The sequence below is a fragment of the Barbatula barbatula genome, assembly GCF_947034865.1.
Source record: "Barbatula barbatula genome assembly, chromosome: 4".
Classification (NCBI taxonomy): Eukaryota; Metazoa; Chordata; class Actinopteri; order Cypriniformes; family Nemacheilidae; genus Barbatula; species Barbatula barbatula.
The window spans coordinates 3,958,262-3,979,248 of NC_136768.1; the positions used below are offsets into that span (position 1 = coordinate 3,958,262).

Genomic DNA, 20,987 nt, shown 5'->3' on the forward strand with positions numbered 1-20,987 from the left:
GAAGACCTTGAACTGCAGCACTTTTGACTGTAATACTTGATCTTGAGCTCCTGGTAAAGAAAGACGGCGTAATGTCTCCCTCTAGTTGTTGTTATCGCGCATTACAGAGCCCAGTTTGGGGCCTTCATCCATGAAGATCTTGTGCCCAGCCTTGTGTTTAAAGAAACAGTTAGGGCAAAAATGAAATAATGTCACATTTACTCTTCTTTGTGTCTTTAAATTTATTGAAAGACAAAACAAGATGGTAAGACAATTCGTTTTTTTATTAAAAAAATGCCAGAATTGTAATATTTCTTGGTTTCTTTAAGCAATGACCCTCTCCTCTAAAAGGCGGACAATATAAACCTTTACCTCTTTCAGTTATTTTCTTCAAGGGAAAAGGACCTATAATATTAATGCACACATTTGTCGTATAATAAAATACTTTCTATAATGAGAATATCCGCTCCTTATAATACAACAGGCAACAAGAAATAGCCATAGTTAACCATAGTTAAACAGTCAAAAGTTAAACTATTAATTATTTTAAAAACCGTCAATATGTCCCAACTTAGTTTTTATAGCACATAACATTATAGAAAATAAAATTGTGTTTTAATTGTGTCTAAATATTTCATGTGATGTGGTGTGATCAATGTGATCAATCAACGTGACCAACAAATTTGTTAAAAAACAGCTCCAGCTTTAATTTGAGATCATACATGATTTGTTTGTTTGTTTGTTTTACAAAAGTGCAACTGTCCTTCATCTCCTTCAGGTGCTTTTCATCCATTTTGCTGAAAAGGTTGAATAAAAAAGTCAGTTGTTTCCAAATCAGGTTGTAATTAGAAAGAAATATTTTTTTACTAAAACATGTTCTGGGCAAATGGAAGAATCATTACCTGTAATGCCCGTCCTCTGGTCTCTATGGGCAGCAGAGCAACTCCCACAGCACAAATAACACAAACCCCAGCAAACGGAGACAAGGCCAGAATTACAGACTTGGACATCAGCACCTAACACACATGCAAACAAAGTAGATACAATCAATCATTCACATGCAATGTAAATATTTTAAACAAACACAACCGACACAAGTATTTATACAGGTAAATCACGTGTAAACAAAGCACCTGTGCAATGAATGGAGCAATCATTCCCCCGATTCGACTGAAGGAAGTGCAAAATCCCATTCCTATTGAGCGGACGGATGTCGGATAAACCTGCAAAACACACCGAAGTGAACTTTCAGTGGAATAATTATGTTTCAATGTCTTAAGTCAACCCGCCTTAAGGATCTCACCTCTGCTGTATAAATATAGACCACATTAAAATTCATAGCGACCACAGAACGGAGAAGGAAGAGCAGTATGGTAAATCCAAACCTATAGGGATAGATATACATTAGTGGCTGCACTTCTAACACGTGGCCACCTGATGTTTAAAATGTAAATTGATTGCAAAGTAGCCACCAGACATCCTTTCTGCAGTCTATAATATGCTGGCACAAATTTGAAGTATACAAAAGAATAAACACAATGCGCACATCTGCACATCATTTTTATTGCATTACAACAGTTCAAATGACTTAATAGACGATTAAAAAAGTCACACTCACATTGTTGTGCAGATATTGAGTAGCATGAAGAAAACAGCAGACATCAGCAACAGTATGCACATGCTCGGCTTTCTTCCGAATACATTTAACAGGCAAATATTCAGAGGGATGACTGCAGGGAAAGCAAACAGGCATAAAAATGTGGATCTTTAGCTTAAGGCCGGGCCGGCAAGAGGTCAAAGGTCACTTACGTGCCACCTCGCCCAGAGCGCTGATGAGGAGCGTCTGGTAGTCGGCCATGTTAAAGGGAATACAGTAGCACAGCGCCTCCTCCTGGTTGTGTTTGATCTGGTGCTCTTGGTCTGCATCTGTCACACACAGCAGGTTTTTCTCAAGTAACTCTGAGCCACTGAGGACTGAACCATAATAGGAGAAAGAGGCCACAAACCTGCGGACAAACACAACAGGGTGTCATTTATTTAACATACGGCGAACCGTACAGTCATTAAACATGGGAACAAGCTAGAAAAAGTGTGTTAGGCCCTACCATGTGTACCACAGCAACAGGGTTGTTCTTCTAAACGCAGGGCTTATCAAAGTGGTGGCATTTCCTCTTTCTGACTAAATACAAACAGTCCTGTTAGTTGTACAGTGCCTTGTATATGATATAAATGCATGAATAAATACAGGTATAGGCATATACTGCCTAAGTGCCAGGATACTTGCAAAGCATTCCTACTTTCAAACATATTTTTCTCTTAAGTCACCTAAAAAGTTATATTTTGAGAAGAAAAGCTAAATGTTTTGGTTTGAAACTCGGATTGGAGGAACCATGTTCAAGACCACACACACACATTAGAGGAATTCTCTATTAATAAACAAAATCTTCAACTATTTATACACGGTTTCAGCAGCAACAAAATAAACAAACACCAAATTTAACTTCCGGTAGACCTCTGCAAAATATCTGTTAAGATTAAAACTGTTAGGTAGTTTTAATTGAATCTAATATAAATTGATATACAATAAAATATGAATCTAAATTAATATTGATATGAATTAAATATAAAATAAATTATACTATAATTGTTTATAATATTTTAATATATTAAAACCCAACACAGACCGGAAGTTAACTTCGGCCCAGGTGCGTGGATCCGATGAAACAGTTTATACAAACAGATCTGTTCAGAATTTTCTTTTGTGATTTCTTTGAAAAAGGTTTGAAAAATAAAACATTGTGTTACGTGTTATTCACAATATTACAGGTGCGGTAAAGGATAATAAACATACCACTTCGGACTCCCTTAGTTCTCCTTCAGGTAGTGTTGCGCCATTCATAGTAGCAATCCATTGAAGCGTAGACAAGGCTCCCTTGACGTTACCCGCCGAGACCTGGAACCGAGCTGACTCTGGAATAAGCTGAGAGAGAGAGAGTATCACGCACCGGGACCATTTAATAATAGTATAGTAACACATTTGGCTAAACAATTTGGATAAACACCTTTATCTAAGGTCAATCACGGTGCATTTAACATATCTTATCTTACATTGCGTTCCAAACCAAATCCAACCCCTGACCTTGAAGTGGTTAGTGCAATGCTCTTCTGTTTGAGCGACACTATACAAAACTCACCATGAAGAGTCCAATGAGTATGAGGCTGGGGATGACAGAGAAACGGATCATCCAACGCCAGCCCATAGTTGGCACCACGGTCATACCGAGAATGATGATGAATATAGATCCCAACATCCAGAAGATCTGTCAAAATCACAGGCCAAAGTGCAAAACCGTGAGTCCAGTATGAAGATTTTTTCCCCAGTTACTAATCTACTAGTTTGTACTCACTGTGGCAAGAGGTAGCAGAGATGCTCTGTATTTGGCTGGAATGAATTCTGTCTTGAGAACAAACCTGTAGGAGGAAAAAACAGAGAGGTTAAGAGAATAATTCACAGCAACAAGGTTATAAAAAAGTAATGGTGATAGAAACGCTTATTGCTTGTAATGTTCCCCATTTGTACTGTACGTCACTTTTGGATCCGCTAAATGATTGTAAATTGAAACACAATATCCATTTATGGATCTCTTTTAGGGACCTCACCCTTGAGAGGTGGCCGCCACTCCACAACCGACCATACTGCGCAGGAAGATGAACCAGCCGTATGATGGAGCGAATGAAGTTAGCAGAGAAAAATATGAAGACCACATAAAGCCACCAAACAGAACCTGCAGAAACACAACTGTTTGTTATACCCTAAAATCATTTTCTAACATTTGTGAGTAATGTGTAGCATCTGACCTTCCAGCGTCCATATCGATCGGCTATATAACCACTGAGAACTCCGCAAACCATAAAACCCAGAAAGACCATCTTAACACAAAATAAAGCTGTATTTAGTATTTAGAAAAAGATGAGAAAGTATTTAATAAGACACACGTTACCTTCAGTACAATAGAGAAAAAATACAAACAAAACTAGTTAGACAGGTATGTGCATTAAGCTTCACACCGCAACATTCCTTTTCTATAAAAATTGAAGCGAAAATGAAATAAAGTGGCCTGATTGGGTGAGCTCCTCACCATAGAGACCAAAGCCACCTGCCAATCCTCCAGACGCCACTCGCAGCGGATCTCGGGAGAAACCACAGCCAACAACATGATCTCCATCGCCTCCACTATCTAAAAACAAACAAGTTTAATAGAAGATATGGCCAGTGAAAACACAGACAAACACAAAGACACAATGTTTTTCTTACATTGGCACCGCCCATGATGAAAAAAAGCATAATGTGGAAGCGTCCAAAGTCTATTCTCTCAACCGCCTCCTCCACAGTGTAACATTTCGGTTCTATGGGGGATACAGAGGACAGGGGCTAAAAATAACTTCTCAAGTGCATATTGTTGTTGTTATTCGTATGTTTCTCACCTCTGACCTCCGGAGCATCTGCAGCATGTCCTGCTTCTGCGGGTGTGTTATTGCTGGGGTCGGTGCTGGACTCTCCCAATTCCACTTCCTGAAGCTGGATGGCATTGACCAGCTGGGTCTTCATGGAAGATGATCGCCTTAACGCCATCCTTTCGGACGTTTCTTTCCTCTGTAAGTTACACGAAGCTGGCGTGATATTAACAAAGATCCACAAAAACTCACAAGACGTCCATCAATTCGACATGGTACAATGGTAATAGCATGGTAATATTCTTTTCTGTGCCTGCTGTAAGATCACTTACAACGTATGTGAGTATGCTAAGCATTCAGTATCTCAAACCATATAAAAACTGAATGAAAGCATGTTTTTCGACATGCTTCATGGTATTTTTTAATGTACTTGAATATTCTTATCATTAAGTAGGCCTACAACTCAGAATACCAAGGTATTAACTACATACTGTACCATGGATGGTACATTATACCTAAATGTATTTTATTGATAAAAAAGGTTTACTCACTATAACATCGGATGATCAAATCATGTTACTGTATTTTCCATTGCATCTTGTTCAGCAATAAACTTGTATACTGTATTTTTAGCGTGCGCGCAAAAGTTCCCGTATGTTGGTGTTACAAAGACTTTTTATGGACGCGATTTATGTCTCATAAAATACCGAAAACAGATTTAAATCCTTAACATCCATTAGATAACACGCTCCTGGTACTAAAATCCGAACTCCTCACTTCGTACAAATATTAAAATGTCCTTTAAAAAGTCTCTTCGGCTCCTCAACGCGCGTATAGCAAGCATCCAGTTTACCTGCCGGCAGGTAAATAACGTCACTCAACTTCGAAGCGCGAGGGGTTTTAAAGGGCCATCCAAACGTGTTTTGAGACAACACGCCCAAAATCGTTTCTTTGCTTTGTAAATAAAGGATTGAGGGCTGGATTTAAGTTTTATTGTCAGGGAGTGCGCGGACGCACCTAAAAGGAGACAGACAGGTTTTAATGGGAATCCTTCCTTTAACCGACATCTAGAGCTGTATATGCGAATGTGTTTATAGTTTAGATTTCATTTGATTAATGTGTTGCTTTTGGACGGATAAATCCTATATTCTGTGTGCAATGTTATGTCAAAGAAATCTCGTAGGAACAATGCAAATTAGGCTGTTCTCAACCTGTTTGGCAAGAGTTGCAAGTGACGTGACAGGTTTTGCCTGAAGGGGGCGTGGCCAACATGTTCACATCAATGACATTCAAAGTAATGGGTTGAATCGCTTCCTTCCAGTGACTGCACGTCCTGCTAAGAAAGCAATAGTAATCTAAAGGTTTCCATTACAAACACTTTTAAACAGTAAAAGCATTATGGTTTAATGTAGTGTGTTTTAAGCCTCATTCCAGTAAGATTAAATGTTTTTCTCTTGGTTCCCATCCACCTGATAACATCCCACCGGTAGAACCCAACATATTACCAATAGATACCCACAGAGTCCATTATAGTTTCCAGTTAAACCAATACAATTCCCATTATAACCATTGAGTCCATTAGAACGATGATTTCTTTTGTTTTTACCGATCATATTTGATTCATTAAAATATTTGTATTATTATTTGTCAGTTGTTTGACCAGACAAACCACATGCATCCAGCAAAAGACGGAAATAATTGACGGTACGTTGTTTATTGTTTAATTTACACAACAATATAGAGACATTAAACATCAAATACTAGGATGCAGTTTGCAGAGACCAAGAGAGAAGAAAAATAAACAAGACTGAATGAAATAAAACAATACAAAAGAAATGCAAAGATAGTGTCTGCATCTTCAACAACCGTACATTTTCAGATATTTAAAATAACTTAGAATGTAAAAATGAACTTTATGTAAGATTTTGAATCACATTCCCATGATATCTTCTATGGCACTGACATAGAGACAAAGGAGGTATAATATTGCGTACACACACACACTCATTCAGTTAATCTCAGAGTTTGTACATTATAATTGCTATAAATGTAATTAAAACCTGTTAAGTGCTGTAAGGTTTTGATGGTTACACAGAAAACATCCCACAAGCAGTCACACGCACACAGAGTTTGTTGAATAGCACCATGTTAGTCAAATCATTTATGAATGCATACAGTTTTCATTGTAAAATCTGATCAAAACAACAACGGCACAAAACATTTAAAATGAATTCCCAGTTGGTCTTTGCACAGTGGGAGAAGGGTGGTCTACCAATGATACTCGCCCTATTTCTGGTCATCAGTGGACTAGATATTGAATATTTAAATATGGAGAAACGTCCATTTACATATTAATACTCTTTCTACATGATATATTTTCATCATAAATATTGATTTTCAAAAAATATTATTCAGGTTTATAAATAAATACAGAAAAGTATCTTTTTTTATGATTTCGAAGATTTCTCTGTGCTTTTACCATCGGTGTAGTCTCATGAACCTTTACATATTAGTCTTTCAGAGTAGGCTAAATTCTATCAAGCTTGTTTGTCACATTTTTCATTTTTTAAGATTAATAACATGCCCATCAAGACAATAGCACAAAAAGTAAACAAAGGAAAAATAAAGCAAAATCCATCACATGCGTTCTAATTTAAGACCTGCCGGGCACCTTATACAAGAAATTTAAAAGAATGAAAATAAGAAAAAGAAAGGAACATTTAAGTTTGTTTTCAATAACTAAGAATAGAAAAACTTATTTTTAAAGAGATCTCACTCCATTTTATGGATTTTTTATGGATTATTTAAAGATTAAAATAATTTTCAGGTCTGGAAAGTTTACACTTAGAATTCCCTGATATTGCAGGTGATTGTAGAAACAAAATGGAGAAAAGAGATTAAAAAAATATAAAAGGTAAACCCAAAACATAAAACAAAGAAGTAGGTAAGAAGAAATTATAGAAAATAAAAAGAGAAAAGGACTTTAACCTTAAAGCACATAAAGCTCTGTGCAAATCCACATGACCATACATTAAAATACATATATAATGCCTACTGAATTACCAAGCTGATGGAACTATATGCTTCAACAGTGATTTGGTCTTTTTTTTAATGTCCCATAGCAACACTTTTCCAACATCTTTAATACATAATAATTTCAGAACAATAAAAAATAAATGCAATCTAATAGGTTTAACATATAATCTAACAGATTGTGCTTAATGGGTCGATACATCAATATGCAATATATATTCATATTTTATGTATTTGTATATAATATGAAATTACGTATATCTTTTATATAATTACTGTTTCTCTCATTTCCACAATAAATTCTGAAACTGATTGACTTCCACCATGATACGAATGTGCAAAGTTAAACATGTGCGAAATTAATATCTGAAAGCCGAGAAGCTACTCCAGTCATTTACAAAAAAGACACAGCAGATAGATTAGAATGGACAAAAGAATGGGCACAGCAATCCTAATCTTTTCCCTAGAGATGCCTGTTTTCATCTACCCCATAACAAACACGTGGACTTTCTCAAAACCTACCAATCACTAACACAGAGCGACTTCAGCATTTACAGTTCCAAACAAAAACATGCCCAAACACTTCCACACTCCTTCTGCAGAGACTACGATTCCCCGAGCTCAAGACCGTGCCACAGGCCATCTCACTCGATCAGCCATTGTTGATAAAAGTGACAACAGGAAAGATACTGTAAATACAGCCACAAAAGAAGATAAGGCTGTTATTTTCGAATGTGTGGCATCGAGATGGAGGCAAGAAATTATGTTTAGCACCAGAGGAGGTCCGAAGACATGAAGATGACCCATTTGAAGGAAGCACTTTGACCGACATGAACTGAAGAAGATGAATTTTCACATCGGCAACAGTCAGCATTAAGTCTTAAAGAGTCACAGCTCCCAGCATGCAATTTGAGAGTCTTGTATACGGGTCAATCTTTAATTTAAACAGTCTGAACGAGAGCTGTATGTGTAGAGTCTGTTTTTTAAATTGTATTGAAGCTTATTTTTTGCACATCAGGAGTGAAACATCAGTCGTGGATGTCATCGCGATATCAGAAAAGCGGTGCCTTTGTGTGTAACAGACCAGCCGTACTTGAAGTGTAAAATTTTGGTAAGGGTTTGTGTAAAAGCAGCTGCTTGAGGATTTATGTCCTATATCGCAGTTAAGAGCTTTAAGAGGTTTGAGGGGGTCTATCTCAACTGTGGTAACCAACAACGGCAACCTGTTTTTGAGAAAGTCTCTGCAATTCTTCCCTGATGGCCTTGATGAGGGAAGCTGAGGAGTGAGGGGGTGGAGAACGTTCCTCAGAGGCGATGTACCCTGGACTGGAGGTTTCCAAGTGGGTCTGGGGTGTGCTGGGGTCCTGCAGTGATGTCCTGGGCATCTGGAATACAGGTGAGGAGGAATATTCTGGGAATGTCAATATCTGTGGGATAAGAAGAGAGGAGATTTAATCCCATTCCAAATTGATATCACAAATAATGTTATTCTGAGTCATTGTATGTGCATCATTGACTTACAGCCTCCCGGTTGGACCCTGGTCTTGTGATCTCATCGTCTGAGCGATACTGGGCCCAACTCGATCCAGAGGGTCCGGATACACTACGGCCAACACCGGGATACAATCCAATCCGACTTGACAAACCCACCTGTGTTAGCTGATGCAACTGTGCACCTATACACATAACATATTGCAATTATAACACATACAACATATATGAAATAACCTGGTACTGTACACTCTTACCTGTGCTGCCCCCTACTGGTCGAGGCCGAGAAGATGATGGGAGTTCTTCACCATACTGCCCCCTGCTGGAGTAACCAGGATCAGACTGCATGTCTGCTGGCACTAGATAGCCCAGGCCTTGTCCCTGCCTATGAATTATACAAACAATCTGCTGAGTAAATATTATATCTGACTGTTCTGATTATGCAAACATCTTTAAAGTATGTGTTTAATAAATGTTGAAGTTATTACCGCAACATGATCAATACAAATCTTAGGAAACACTGCTAGTTCTCTGTATTTGTGTTTAATAAGTAATAATCTACACATTAAACATTTACAGTCTTTCTCTTTCAGTACGTGGACCAAAAATATTGATGTGATCTTAACCTTTTTGACTTCAACACTCCCCTTGTCCACAACAATATTTGAAGACCCTCCCAATTTATTCCCAACAAAATGTCCTAGAGCTTGACATAACTAAGATGACTTAATTTGAAGTCATTTTAAGACCCCTTGGAGGTTTGTTGAGGTCCCTTGGCTAAGAAACACTGTAAAAACTAACCCGAACCCATCTCACCTCTGCAGTAAGCCCTGGACCGATGTAGGAGACATTCCTAACTCGGCATACCTCTATAAGCAGAGAAATAAATTTCACAGGATTTAATTTCATCACATCAGACCCAATATCACCATCACAAAGCAAGCACACCATATATTATGAATCTGTAGAGGTCACAACTTACCTCACTCACTGGAATAGCTTTGTTCTATAGTTACTAAATATGTCCACTTGCCTTCTATATAGTATACATACAATAAAAAAGTATGCAAACTGGGTAGTATGCCTCATATTTATAATACCGTCTTTGTAGTGTATATTTGCTATCCAACAAGACTATCAAAGAGAAGTTGTAAAATTCCTAAATGACCAGCATACTAACTAGTACATACTTCATTGAATACAAAATACAATTTGGAACATGCGACTCACCGCAGAGAAAGGACTGTGTGTCGGGGCTGCTGGGTAAGAGGAGGAGCCACATTGGCGTGCAGAGCGTGAGGATGGGCTAGAAGGTTGACCAGGGATGATTCCTCCAACGCCAGTGACTGCAGTGACGCCGGTGAACGTCAAAGGGGCGGGGCTTCCTTGAGAGGAGGGCGAGACGAGTGCAAAGGCGTCATCCAATAAGGAGTGCATCTGCTGCCGGGCCTCTTCGATGGTTGGCTGAGGGGGGACGTAGGCAGGGGGGGCAGGGGCGGGGCCGGACGGCGGAGAACCGGGGTCTAAAAACACCTCATCGGTCGGGGAGGGGCTACCTGCATCTGGGAGCTGGTCTGCATCAGACTATAAGAACAGAAACGTTTGTGAGTTTGTGTTTTTGGTCAGTGAAAGCATGTGAGACTGTGTGTCCTACCACATATGCCACATTATTGACCCCGGGGAACTTCCTATATGTGGCGTCCCCATCGGTAATGAGGCGATCTTTGTCTCTCAGACTTCCGCTACTGCTGTAATTCTGTCTTTGCCTATGTCTGGGAGAGCGCCGACCTCTAGCACTACTCATACACGTACAAGAAAACACAAAAACATGAGGTTTTATTTTATGTGATGGTGTGTTTCCTGTTTAAACAGGAAGTTGGGCAGTACATACTGAAAGACTGAATAAAAATTTTATGGGATCTTTAAAGAAAGTATTTTTCTTGCTGACCTCTTGCGTGGCTCTCCACACGAAGAGGATGTGTGTTCATGCGGATGCAGAATCTTGTGTATCTGCTCCTGGGCTTGCTGATAAACACGCTGCTGCTCGGTGCTGTCACCAAACGCAGCCATGATGTCCTCCATGGAAGGAAATTCATAGTGACCCTTTCTCTTGGCACGCAGGCGGATCTTATTGCGATGGTGCTCAATCTCAGATTTGTGCCTTAAGGCCACCTGGATCTACATCAATGTACAAAGTTTGAATAATCATAAATGTATTCTTAAGTAGTACATGCAATTAAAAAAGGACTCCTCATGTTACTGACCTCACTGTTGACCTTTGATCCATCAGACAACATCTCTGTAAGGCTGGGACTCAGGGCTTGGTTATGCGGATGAGGGGGTGGGCTTGGCATGGGCTGCATGGCGATAAGCTGGATCTTATTAGATACCCTGCGCGTTCCATCAGACGAACCGCGAGAGATACGGTCCACGTGCTCGAATATGGAGGAGGAGGACAATTGCTCGTCTGCACCACTTCCAGGCTGTGCACCTGAAGTTCAAAAGTAGATGTCAAAGCTCATGCATTTGCAAAAGTATTACCACTGTATATGCAAGTGCAGCATTCATAAAAGTGCTTACCTAGTTTGTTTTTAGCTGAGGGGGTATAATTGAGGAAAAGAGAGAGAAAGAAACAGATCCAATCAATTTGTATAAGTGTTTTTTACAAATTGTTTCTATACAGTCATATTTACTCTGGGGTCCAAAAGTCTAAGACGTAAGGAATGACATAAAATGGTTTTCTTAGAAATGTTCCTGTATATTTACAGGTTGAAAATTGTATATGTATGTATGTATTTAATATGTATGTGTTTTATTGTCATATGGTACCATGCTTGCTCTTGCGATGCTGGGGTTTGCTGTCACTCGGTGTCACGGCAGGTCTCGTGCTCTCCTCCGCTGATTCTCTTCCACTGGATGCTTCACTTCCTAATGAATCGCCATCAGACGGAGACAATCTGACAAACACACAATAGTTTCGTGAGTTAAAACATTTCACAATCCAAAAGACTTAATCACAGAAAGTTCCCCACCTGCCCCTCCTCCGAGCAGCACGTGAAGCTTTTGTGGACGAACTCTTCGATTTGGGTGTGTTCAATTCTCCGCCCTCAGAGGGCGTGGCGTCTTTAACCGAAGGCGGGAGAGGGGCGGGTTCTTGAATTACCATGATGTCATCCTTACTGTGCTGACCCAGATGAAGCTTAGCGAAATCAAAGCCTTTTACACTGGGGGGCTGCAACTAGACAAAATATACACAACGGTAACTATAATAGAATAGTAAAAACGCATAATAGGCACAACTGGCTGTTAAGTAGTCTACTCTTCTCTTCTCTAAAAAGCCCTTGACAAAGGGCAAAACAGAGTAGAGTTACAGTACAAACCTCCTTCACATGTAGTATCTATGAGTGGCCTAATAGTACCACACACACAGTCACACTCAGCAAACTGTTGTTTGTGATTCTAACCTTCTGTCTCTGCTGGATGGTGCTCATAGCGTCTGGCTGAAATTCCAGTTTCTCAGAGCGACAAAGCTTCCAATAGAGGATGATGATGATGAGGATGACCACCAGCACTGGAACCACAACCCCCACGATGAGCCACACATTGCTGGGCTGCGTCTCAGAGGGAGGCAATGCCAGCTTCTCCACAGCTAAGACGTACAGGAGATATCAGATACAAGTGTTCTGCTAATAATGTAAAAATAACATTTACATACAGTTTTTTAAACGCTAAGCAATGATAAACGCGTTTTTTAACATGCAAGACCGTTTTGACAACGTGTTCACAACGTTTCCTGTTAGCTGTGTAGCATAAAACAGCTTTTTCTGGGCAACTCACAAGACTAACTTTTTTTGTTTGGGTATAAAACTAACTTTTCAACTTCCTCTTTCTCAGCTCGCCTTTGTGTGAAATGAAAACTGAATATGCATATGACTCACGTGTGGCCAGTATTCCATGTACCCGGTAACCCAGTACAATAGCAGCTCTCTGCAGGTTGAGTCTGTTGAGCAGGGCAGCAGTGGCCTGGGCCGGCAGCCTCTCTCCTGGCTCCGCCTCTACAAAATACACCAGCTCCAGGGGGAAGTTCGGCCCATCCAGACGAGATGTCCGCACGATCTGAGACAAACCAGCATAGAGATCCATTTACAACACAATAGTATGGAAAAGCCATTAAAAAACTTGTGTTTTAATGTGTACCTGTACACTGCTGTTGCCAATACTTGTAGCTCTTTTCCAGCGTCGATTACCAACCCCTATTCCAAGTCCTTCTCCAACCAACAGGGCCAGTCTCCTCTCCATCTTGGCCTGGAAGGTCCTTTCATTCACACGCTGGTCCAATACACCCAATAACACTACAGCACAGAAATTATTATTTCCATCAGCTTTTTATTAGAGGCATAAAGACACATAAAAATCATCACTGACCTGTTTTCACCCAGGATGAGCGTAACAGGTGGGACACGTTCAGCTCAGGGTAATGAAAAGCTGGACGATAAAAAGTGAGATCATGTTAGTGCTATAGAAAGTTGGTATGTAATAATACACACAGAGTCTGAATTTTTCTATATATATAACCTAGTGTGTACAAACTCACGTTCAGCGATCTGCAGGGTAGGAAAACCGAGGTAGAAGCTGAACTCCACCGCGCTGAGCTGCCTCATATGGGCACTCACATCTGTTCCCATAATGTAACCCTGGGAATCACGCATAGCAAAGGTGATGTCCACCGGTGCTTTTTGCTGACGCTGACCCTTAGGAAGGCTACTGGTAATATTCACAATCTAAAGAAAACATTGATATAGCGTTATTAACACTTAAACAAAATGCAATGCAAAGCTGTAGGGAGGTTACTTGCTGATAAGCATCTCATGGGTGAACTGAACTCATTAATGTACATACAGCATTAAAAGTGTTTCATGTTTTATTTTTAATGTGCCTCTGGTACATCGTGTCTCTAAGGGGCATACGCACATGTACGGTGAAATTCCCATTTTCCTGCGAACGCTTGCGTACTTCCGCGTACGCCATGAACAGCCCTTTCTCCACGCGCTCGCTGAAGCTACAGAGACGCACGTCCACGTGATTCGGTACAAACTGCAACACTGCAGGACAAACACGCTTATGTAACACATGTGTAACATGCATTAACTCTGTTTAACTTTAACGTATAGACTAAAGAAAACATCAATTATTAATCTTAAAACATGATAAAATAATGTCTTCAGATAAAAGAATTTAATTATATATAAACCAAATTTCTGACAACATTCTGTTGATCATTTTTTAGTGTTATTATTTATTTAATTATTAGTCAATGTTAATCCCACCTGTGTGAACCTGATGTTTATAATCGGGCACTGCGTATATGGGCGTGACGGATAGAATGGTAGAAGAGGAGGAGCTGTGTGCTGATTGGTGGAGGGAATTGATGACTGACACAGCGGTGTACACTAAGGGACCAGAGACTGTCCGGAAGATGAAATTGGGGGGGGGTTTGAGAACCTGGATGGATTGTACAAATAGATATTAGTAATCTAAGTGAGAGTTGCTTTGACAGGAACCACTTGTTTTTCCTTTGAATTTATAGGATAAACTCACCTGTAGCTCGACCGAGCGGTTGAACTCTCGTCTGAGAATCTCTCGCACATGTGCTTTGGCAAACGACACTGAGGACCCGCTAGGCATGCCTGCAGGGTTCACAGAGGTCGACGTTTGTTATATTTTATCTTTGTCATACATTTTATGTCCCGGGGTCTACTTAAAATGTGAGTAATACATTAGTTTCTCATGAATCATCATTTTCAAATCTCTTTCTGGCCCCATTTTACTGATTTTGCATGTATTCTACTTACTCCAAACGATTCACTCACTTCCTTAAATGATGAAAATATACATTTGATTTCTTATCACACTATATGACCACTTTGTTTTGATCATATCAGTGAAAAAGACAAAGTGCGGATTAACGAAATAACCATGAAATAAAAATACAATCTTACCCACTCTGACAAGATACATGTCTGGTTTGGTGATGTTGCAGACGTACTGTCGAGGTGCAATGGACAGTGGAATTCTGGGAGTTGTAGGCAATGGACTTTTGGTTGAGATGCTGGTGTGACTGGTTGTAGTCATGGTTTTAACTGTTGTGGTTCTGACTGTAGTTTTGACAGTGGTGGTATGAGGTTTTGCAGCAGGGGGCTTGAATGTGACTGCTTGGACTACCGGAGACTCTGGGGGGTCCGGTGGAGATTGGGCGGTTGGCACTGGTGGCCGAGTTCTGCCCACATGGGATGTGGGTATATAAGGAACCTCCTTCTTCGGGGTTAAGGGGACTTCAGGGGGTGGTTGAGAGGGCCTAGTGGGTTTTTGGGGAAGAGATGGACTAGGTTGCGGAGAGGTCCGGTCGACATGATCCGCCCCTTTTTCCAAAATGGCAGTGGGAGTGTGGGTGGGTCCAATGGTGTGGGTGGGCGTAATGTGAGGGTGGGCATAATGCGTCTTATTCCTAGCAATACTAGCATTCTCTTTGGCTTGCAGTGTGTTGTAATACTCCATACTGTTCATGTCTGGAAGCAGCATCTCAGTTGGCTCAATAGGATAAAGCTCTGCCCAATCAAAATCAAAGTCATCGTCGGTAAATCTTTTATGTATGGAGTCAGGATCCAATGGGAGGCGGGGATCAGTGGGATGGGCCGTCCTTAAGTTACCGGCAAACTTGACGGTCGCACTGGGTTGGAGGTCTCTGGATGAAAGAGGAAGGACCGGACGAGAGGGGAACGCCGTGTTGTAGCTGACAGCGCCATCGTCGTTGCTGTCATATGGATCGTATCCGTGTGTGGGAAGGGTGGTGACGAGCGAAAGCTCCTCCCCTTCAGATCCCATGAAGGTAAGAGTTTCCAAATAGTCTCCGGAACCCCAGTCTACCTCCACAGAGTGGACCGGATACAAGTCTTCATGTGCCACAATGGTCGGAGGGGAAGGCGTGGCCGGTCTTTCGTCACGGAAAGGAGGCATCTGGCTAGGCGTCAGAAGATCGGGTGGCCGTAATAGCAGGTGAATGCCCTGAGCCCCATCTCCTAAGTCACCTGACCCCTCGGTGCCAAGGGGAGGGGTGGGGTCTATGCGGGAGGCACTGTTATGGTGACCAGGAGACAAAGGATGTTTGGCACCTGGTGAGGGGTGAGGCGGATGCCTTGTTCTTTCCGAGCGCTGAGATGAGGAAGATAATGGTGATGAAGATAAGGCAGGAGGTGAATGTGTTCTTGCTGGATGTTGATTGAGGTTTCTTCTGAACATGTGGGATGGGAGGTCCACTTGAATATGAAAGCAGAATGGGGAAAAAATGCTTTAGAATATGTGGTATAATGAAAACAATCAAAGTGCATACCAATTTAATACTTGCAAAGAGCAGAAAGGCAGACTGTGACTCGATTTTACACTTCCTGAAAAGTGAGTCATGCGTGCACATACAAAACATGATGGCACAATGCTAAGGGGTTCTGAAAGGTTGACATGACAACACTACACATTAAATGCCTAATTAAAACCGCATAGAACATGAGCAATAGAAGTAAAGCGTGTCTTTTTAACAAAATTGTAAATGCTAGAACATTGCGCAGAACTGCACTGTATGTTAAATCCTGAAAATAGTTTGGCCAAGGACAAGGCTTTAAAACATACAGCCATTATACCAACTGGCCTATTATTGTTTAGAAAACCCTTACACCGTAACAGCTAAACTTAAAACAGCATAACTCGCCTTACTGTCACAGTTACTGTGATGCATAATATTGTTCCTAATTTCAACAAGCAGGGGGTCATATGGTGACTGATTCATTGGCACTGTGAGCCATTGTGGTTGGAACAGAGGGTTTGTGGGTAATGAGGCTGATTGAACGGCACTGTGGGAGAGCGTGAGGGTACTGGACATCTGAGCGACATTAGTAGGCCAGTGTGTCATTCTGGCTGAGGAGAGACATCATCACGCATGACAAACATTGACGTTTAAAGACAGACTTCCTGCATTATTTTACAAGCAACTGTTGAAACAGTGATAGGCCTAAAATCACACACCAAAGTCAATGACTCCAAAATCTAAAAACTATTCATCAGTTTAGTCATAATCATGATTTTTGATTGCAAATCACACTAAGCATGGCTCATCCAAATCAAAACAGAGTCAGATGACAACGGCCAAAAACCGCTTAGCTAATACTACAGTAATTGACTTCAGTCTTAGTTAACTATCACAGTTTTCCTAGTAGAGAACATAACTTCACACGGGGGGAAAGGGGTGAACCATCACACAACATACATGTACGCACGCACATAACAGACGTGTACAGTATCAACGTGCAATCCTTTGAATGGATCTGTTGCGTGGTCAGGCAAGGTGTTTCCATGGTGATACTGCATGTGTGCGTACCGCACGTGTGTGTGTTACAGGAGCGTGCCGGCTGCTTCATCAGTATGCTACAGATACAGCGGAGACCTCGCAGGCATTTCTCACACCGACAGAATCAGCTCAGGCGGGCACATATACCGATTCCACTGACACAGATTCGCGAAGAAATGGATAAACGAGAAAACAGGAGAGATGGTGTCTATGAATAGCAGCACATTATTACAGATTGCTTTGATGTTACTAAATCCAATCATCAATGCCTAACCATCAGATACCCCAGAGCCACAGAATGAGAAAGAGAGAGAGAGAGAGAGAGAGAGAGAGAGGGAGAGAGAGAGGAGCTTCAACCCGGACTCTAAGCATAGACATACAAAGATCAATGGTCTTAATGGAGGGCTTGTGAGGAGTACCACAAGGGCGTGCGACTCCTAATGAACCCCCATAATGGTCAACTGTGTTAGGCCAAGTAACTGATTTAAGTGAGCGAGCAGGAGTGCCGCAGAAGTGTGTGAAAGTTGCATCTTCCCTTTAAGAGTGTATCGAGATACTTTCATCCATCTGTCTGGGTTATGTGAGTGTATGTATGAGTGTATAACAGATCCATCCGTCAATGTGTGTGCGTAACCAGTGTTAACAGACTATGTTAATCACCCTGCTGTCAGCTAAATACAACCACAGCACATCTTGAGTTACTGATCGACTAGCCAAAAAAAAAAGAAACTACCACTACACCCAACATTTCTGCTGTGTGACATTATGTTTCATTCTCAACATGTCATTTTAAGGCCAAATCAATGTTAGAAGTCAGATCATATCTCTATTTTCTCCAGAAATAAATTGATGCTATAAGGGTAGATGTGCTTGGACTTGAAATTGTCTTTCTATCTCTCTCACACATACACACACACACACACACACACACATATGCATCTGAAATAACCATAAGACAAACACAACATTCAGTTTTTCTCAATTTACTATTTATAGGTATTTGTTTAGGTAAAATGCTCATTTAACTACTAACAATAGTTCAAATAAAAATATTATTTCTATTTGCATTTAATTGCAGAAAATGAAAAAAGGTCAAAATAACAGAAAGGATGCTCTGTATTTTTTCAGACCTTAAATACTAAAAGGAAACAAGTTCATATTCACTTTTGTACTGCATTTAGGAAAAGTTCAACAATTATTTTTTAAGTGATAACCTTGATTATCACAGTTTTCATTGTCATGCTGGGTAACTTTATCACTCCTGGGGTTTGATTTTGTTGAAATCCAACAGAGCCTACATATAACACAACGATATACAGGATATATAATATACATAAGGTAAACAAAATAGCTGAAATTAAATGAGACTTTCATATTTCCAGAACATCCAAAGTGAATTAAACAATGCTGTTTACTTTGGAACTGACAGGAAACTAGCAAATCTGTTTATTAGCTAAGTGGGCACGATATTTGGCAGACGGAGATGATATAAAAATGGCCAAATATGAATCGTCCTGGTTTTCAATGTTCTTCACACCACCAGAAACCCATAATCTTTACTTGGAAAGCATTCAAGTACACAAAGCATCGTGATTCCCATTCAGCTCTCAACAGACGTCATTCGCACAAACTAAAGCTCGCCCGTACATACGCCTACTGTCGCTCTCATGCGTAAATTCACCACAAAAAAATACTTCTTTTAAAAATGATGACACTCTTTAAGAAAAAATGTCACTCAAGAGCCCACTAGTCAGAGAAATGCAAGCAATATTTGTTGGAAGGACTACAAGCAGATATTTATCTACACATACCAGGCACAGGTGTGCTGGACATCACCACGAACACCACCAGCATCCCAGCCACCAGCAGAAGAGAGCACCATCCCAGCAGAGGCCTCGAGCTCTTCAGGACCATCCTTGAACATGAGCTCTCCATTTAGCTTGTTCCTTATTCAAGACATGCCATCTGAATCTGACAAAATTTCCCTTGGATGGCCACAGGTCTTCCTGCTTGGTATCCTTCCATTTTTATACATTACTATAAGGAGGAAAACATATTTTGTTAGAAGGACAAGGTTATAACTATACAACCATACCATGCATTTATAGTATAAGTGAAGTAAAGTAACCATGTTTCTATCTATCATCTATCCATCCATCCATCTATCGATACTGTGAATTGTTCCTCTGTCAATAATTGTATTAATTTAATTGGCATGCTAAGCTATAATTCAAAGTCACTACACACATACCGGTGGGAATTTAGGTTATTATGGATTATTCCCAGGTATCATGTCAAACAGGGATAGAGATAATGAACATATAGCCTACTACAAAAGGGCGGATATATGAAACAGATTAAGCGCGTGAACCGGGTCAAATCACATTTAGGTTACCGGCGGATTCTCTCACGTAAAGCAAACCTCAGATCACATATGCATGCATTATGTGAATGGTATAGTGACATGCAAAGAGACAGAAGGTGAATGGCACCTTATATCGGTGTGAATTTCGTTACCTGTCATGTTAAGTTGCGGCTCGCTCGCGCGCGCGCCCCTCACACACCCGTTATCATGATGACAAATGCGGTCAAAAACATACAATATCGACGTAAATGAAGAGGTCAAACTGATTTTAAATTAAACCAATTATATAAACACTGCCGTATGCATGCGTACACTTTACAAATTAAACGATCCCCGGTCTTCATCTGTCGTATGTTGACAGCTGCTCACATAAACGGTATCCAGAGGTTTATTTCCAGTATCCGGTAAATGTGAATGTCCAAAAAAGGTCACAACGGCACGGCGTCTTGCTTTTCCCTTGCACGGCCCTTTTGCCAATATCCCTCTCCAAACAGACCGGATAAATGCACGGCTTGAATAAATACGTAGGCTTTTGAAATGCTTTTAAAATGTAATTCTAAAATAAACAGTCTTGCGAGTGCAACCTATTGTCTATTTCCTGGGAATAAAATACACCAAAGATGATAAATAGGCTGTCCTGTAGTGATATCTGCAGAGAGAGAGAGAGAGAGAGAGAGAGAGAGAGAGAGAGAGAGAGAGAGAGGACCCACCCCTTGCATTAATTCATAAGAAATGTAAAGAATGAGTGAGCCACGGTCATTGGCTAGCAGCAAGATCACTCACACAACCCAGCTAGAAGACGAGAAATACTTTTTTGTTTAAATAACATTTCTTTAAATAAAAAAATACATTTATATTGATACGCATGTGACAGCTTTTATCCAAAGCGACTTTGGATAACATTTTTTTATTATTTTACGTTTTTCTTTATAGCCTATTCATAAATGCAAATACAATCAAACGTTTTTTGTTTGGACCTATACCTTAAAAGATGATTTTATATTCACTGACACGATTAAAAAATACATTAGGCCATTCTATTTTCACATGGGAGTCGTTAGATACATGTACACATCTTTTAAACCCAAACCCTGCCTGTTTCTTTTATAGATATATGTTTTGTTATACATAGTTAAAAAAATTATGTTTAAAGACTCATTTATGGTCTAAACGCTTGGATATGAATGTATTTATTAGTCCGATATTATAATATCAACAGTATTATATTAATAATATTAACATTTTGTTGACAAAAAATATAAAAATAAA

At 40.2% G+C, this 20,987-nt stretch overlaps 2 protein-coding genes across 6 annotated transcripts; both read right to left on the reverse strand.

Moving 5' to 3' along the window:
• Window positions 1–208: 208 nt before the first annotated feature.
• svopl (SVOP-like) lies at window positions 209–5,679 on the reverse strand. 5 transcript variants are annotated; one of them, XM_079454526.1, is made up of 16 exons: window positions 4,986–5,679; window positions 4,465–4,633; window positions 4,295–4,386; window positions 4,119–4,217; window positions 3,838–3,909; window positions 3,640–3,764; window positions 3,387–3,450; window positions 3,174–3,299; window positions 2,831–2,959; window positions 2,085–2,158; window positions 1,789–1,985; window positions 1,598–1,709; window positions 1,283–1,364; window positions 1,113–1,202; window positions 882–995; window positions 209–776 (listed from the first exon to the last, which is right to left on the reverse strand). In XM_079454526.1, exons 2-16 carry the CDS (start codon window positions 4,610–4,612, stop codon window positions 765–767), a joined length of 1,536 nt encoding a protein of 511 aa, XP_079310652.1. In that variant the 5' UTR covers window positions 4,613–4,633; window positions 4,986–5,679; the 3' UTR covers window positions 209–764. The 5 variants fall into 5 exon arrangements, with proteins under 5 accessions (XP_079310652.1, XP_079310651.1, XP_079310655.1 ...); XM_079454525.1 differs by having other exon boundaries at window positions 4,465–4,650; window positions 4,986–5,663; XM_079454529.1 differs by having other exon boundaries at window positions 4,472–4,633; window positions 4,986–5,313.
• Window positions 5,680–8,663: 2,984 nt separating this feature from the next.
• LOC306893049 (UPF0606 protein KIAA1549) lies at window positions 8,664–19,288 on the reverse strand (the record flags this gene model as incomplete). Its single annotated transcript, XM_079454531.1, has 21 exons — window positions 8,664–8,894; window positions 8,989–9,143; window positions 9,216–9,343; window positions 9,775–9,827; window positions 10,189–10,542; window positions 10,613–10,754; window positions 10,907–11,136; window positions 11,223–11,449; window positions 11,539–11,553; window positions 11,788–11,915; window positions 11,991–12,196; window positions 12,423–12,607; window positions 12,897–13,074; window positions 13,156–13,310; window positions 13,384–13,443; window positions 13,553–13,739; window positions 13,930–14,060; window positions 14,286–14,460; window positions 14,557–14,645; window positions 14,958–16,271; window positions 19,165–19,288. 21 exons carry the CDS (start codon window positions 19,286–19,288, stop codon window positions 8,664–8,666), a joined length of 4,467 nt encoding a protein of 1,488 aa, XP_079310657.1.
• Window positions 19,289–20,987: the final 1,699 nt, after the last annotated feature.

Coding starts and splice junctions, on each gene's coding strand:
- svopl (XM_079454526.1), bottom strand. CDS start 4,612: ATGGCGTTAAGGCGATCATCTTCCATGAAGACCCAGCTGGTCAATGCC. Junction 1,710..1,788: donor CGCTCTGGGCGAGGTGGCAC/GTAAGTGACCTT, acceptor CTTTCCCTGCAG/TCATCCCTCTGAATATTTGC. Junction 1,203..1,282: donor TCTATATTTATACAGCAGAG/GTGAGATCCTTA, acceptor TGTGTTTTGCAG/GTTTATCCGACATCCGTCCG.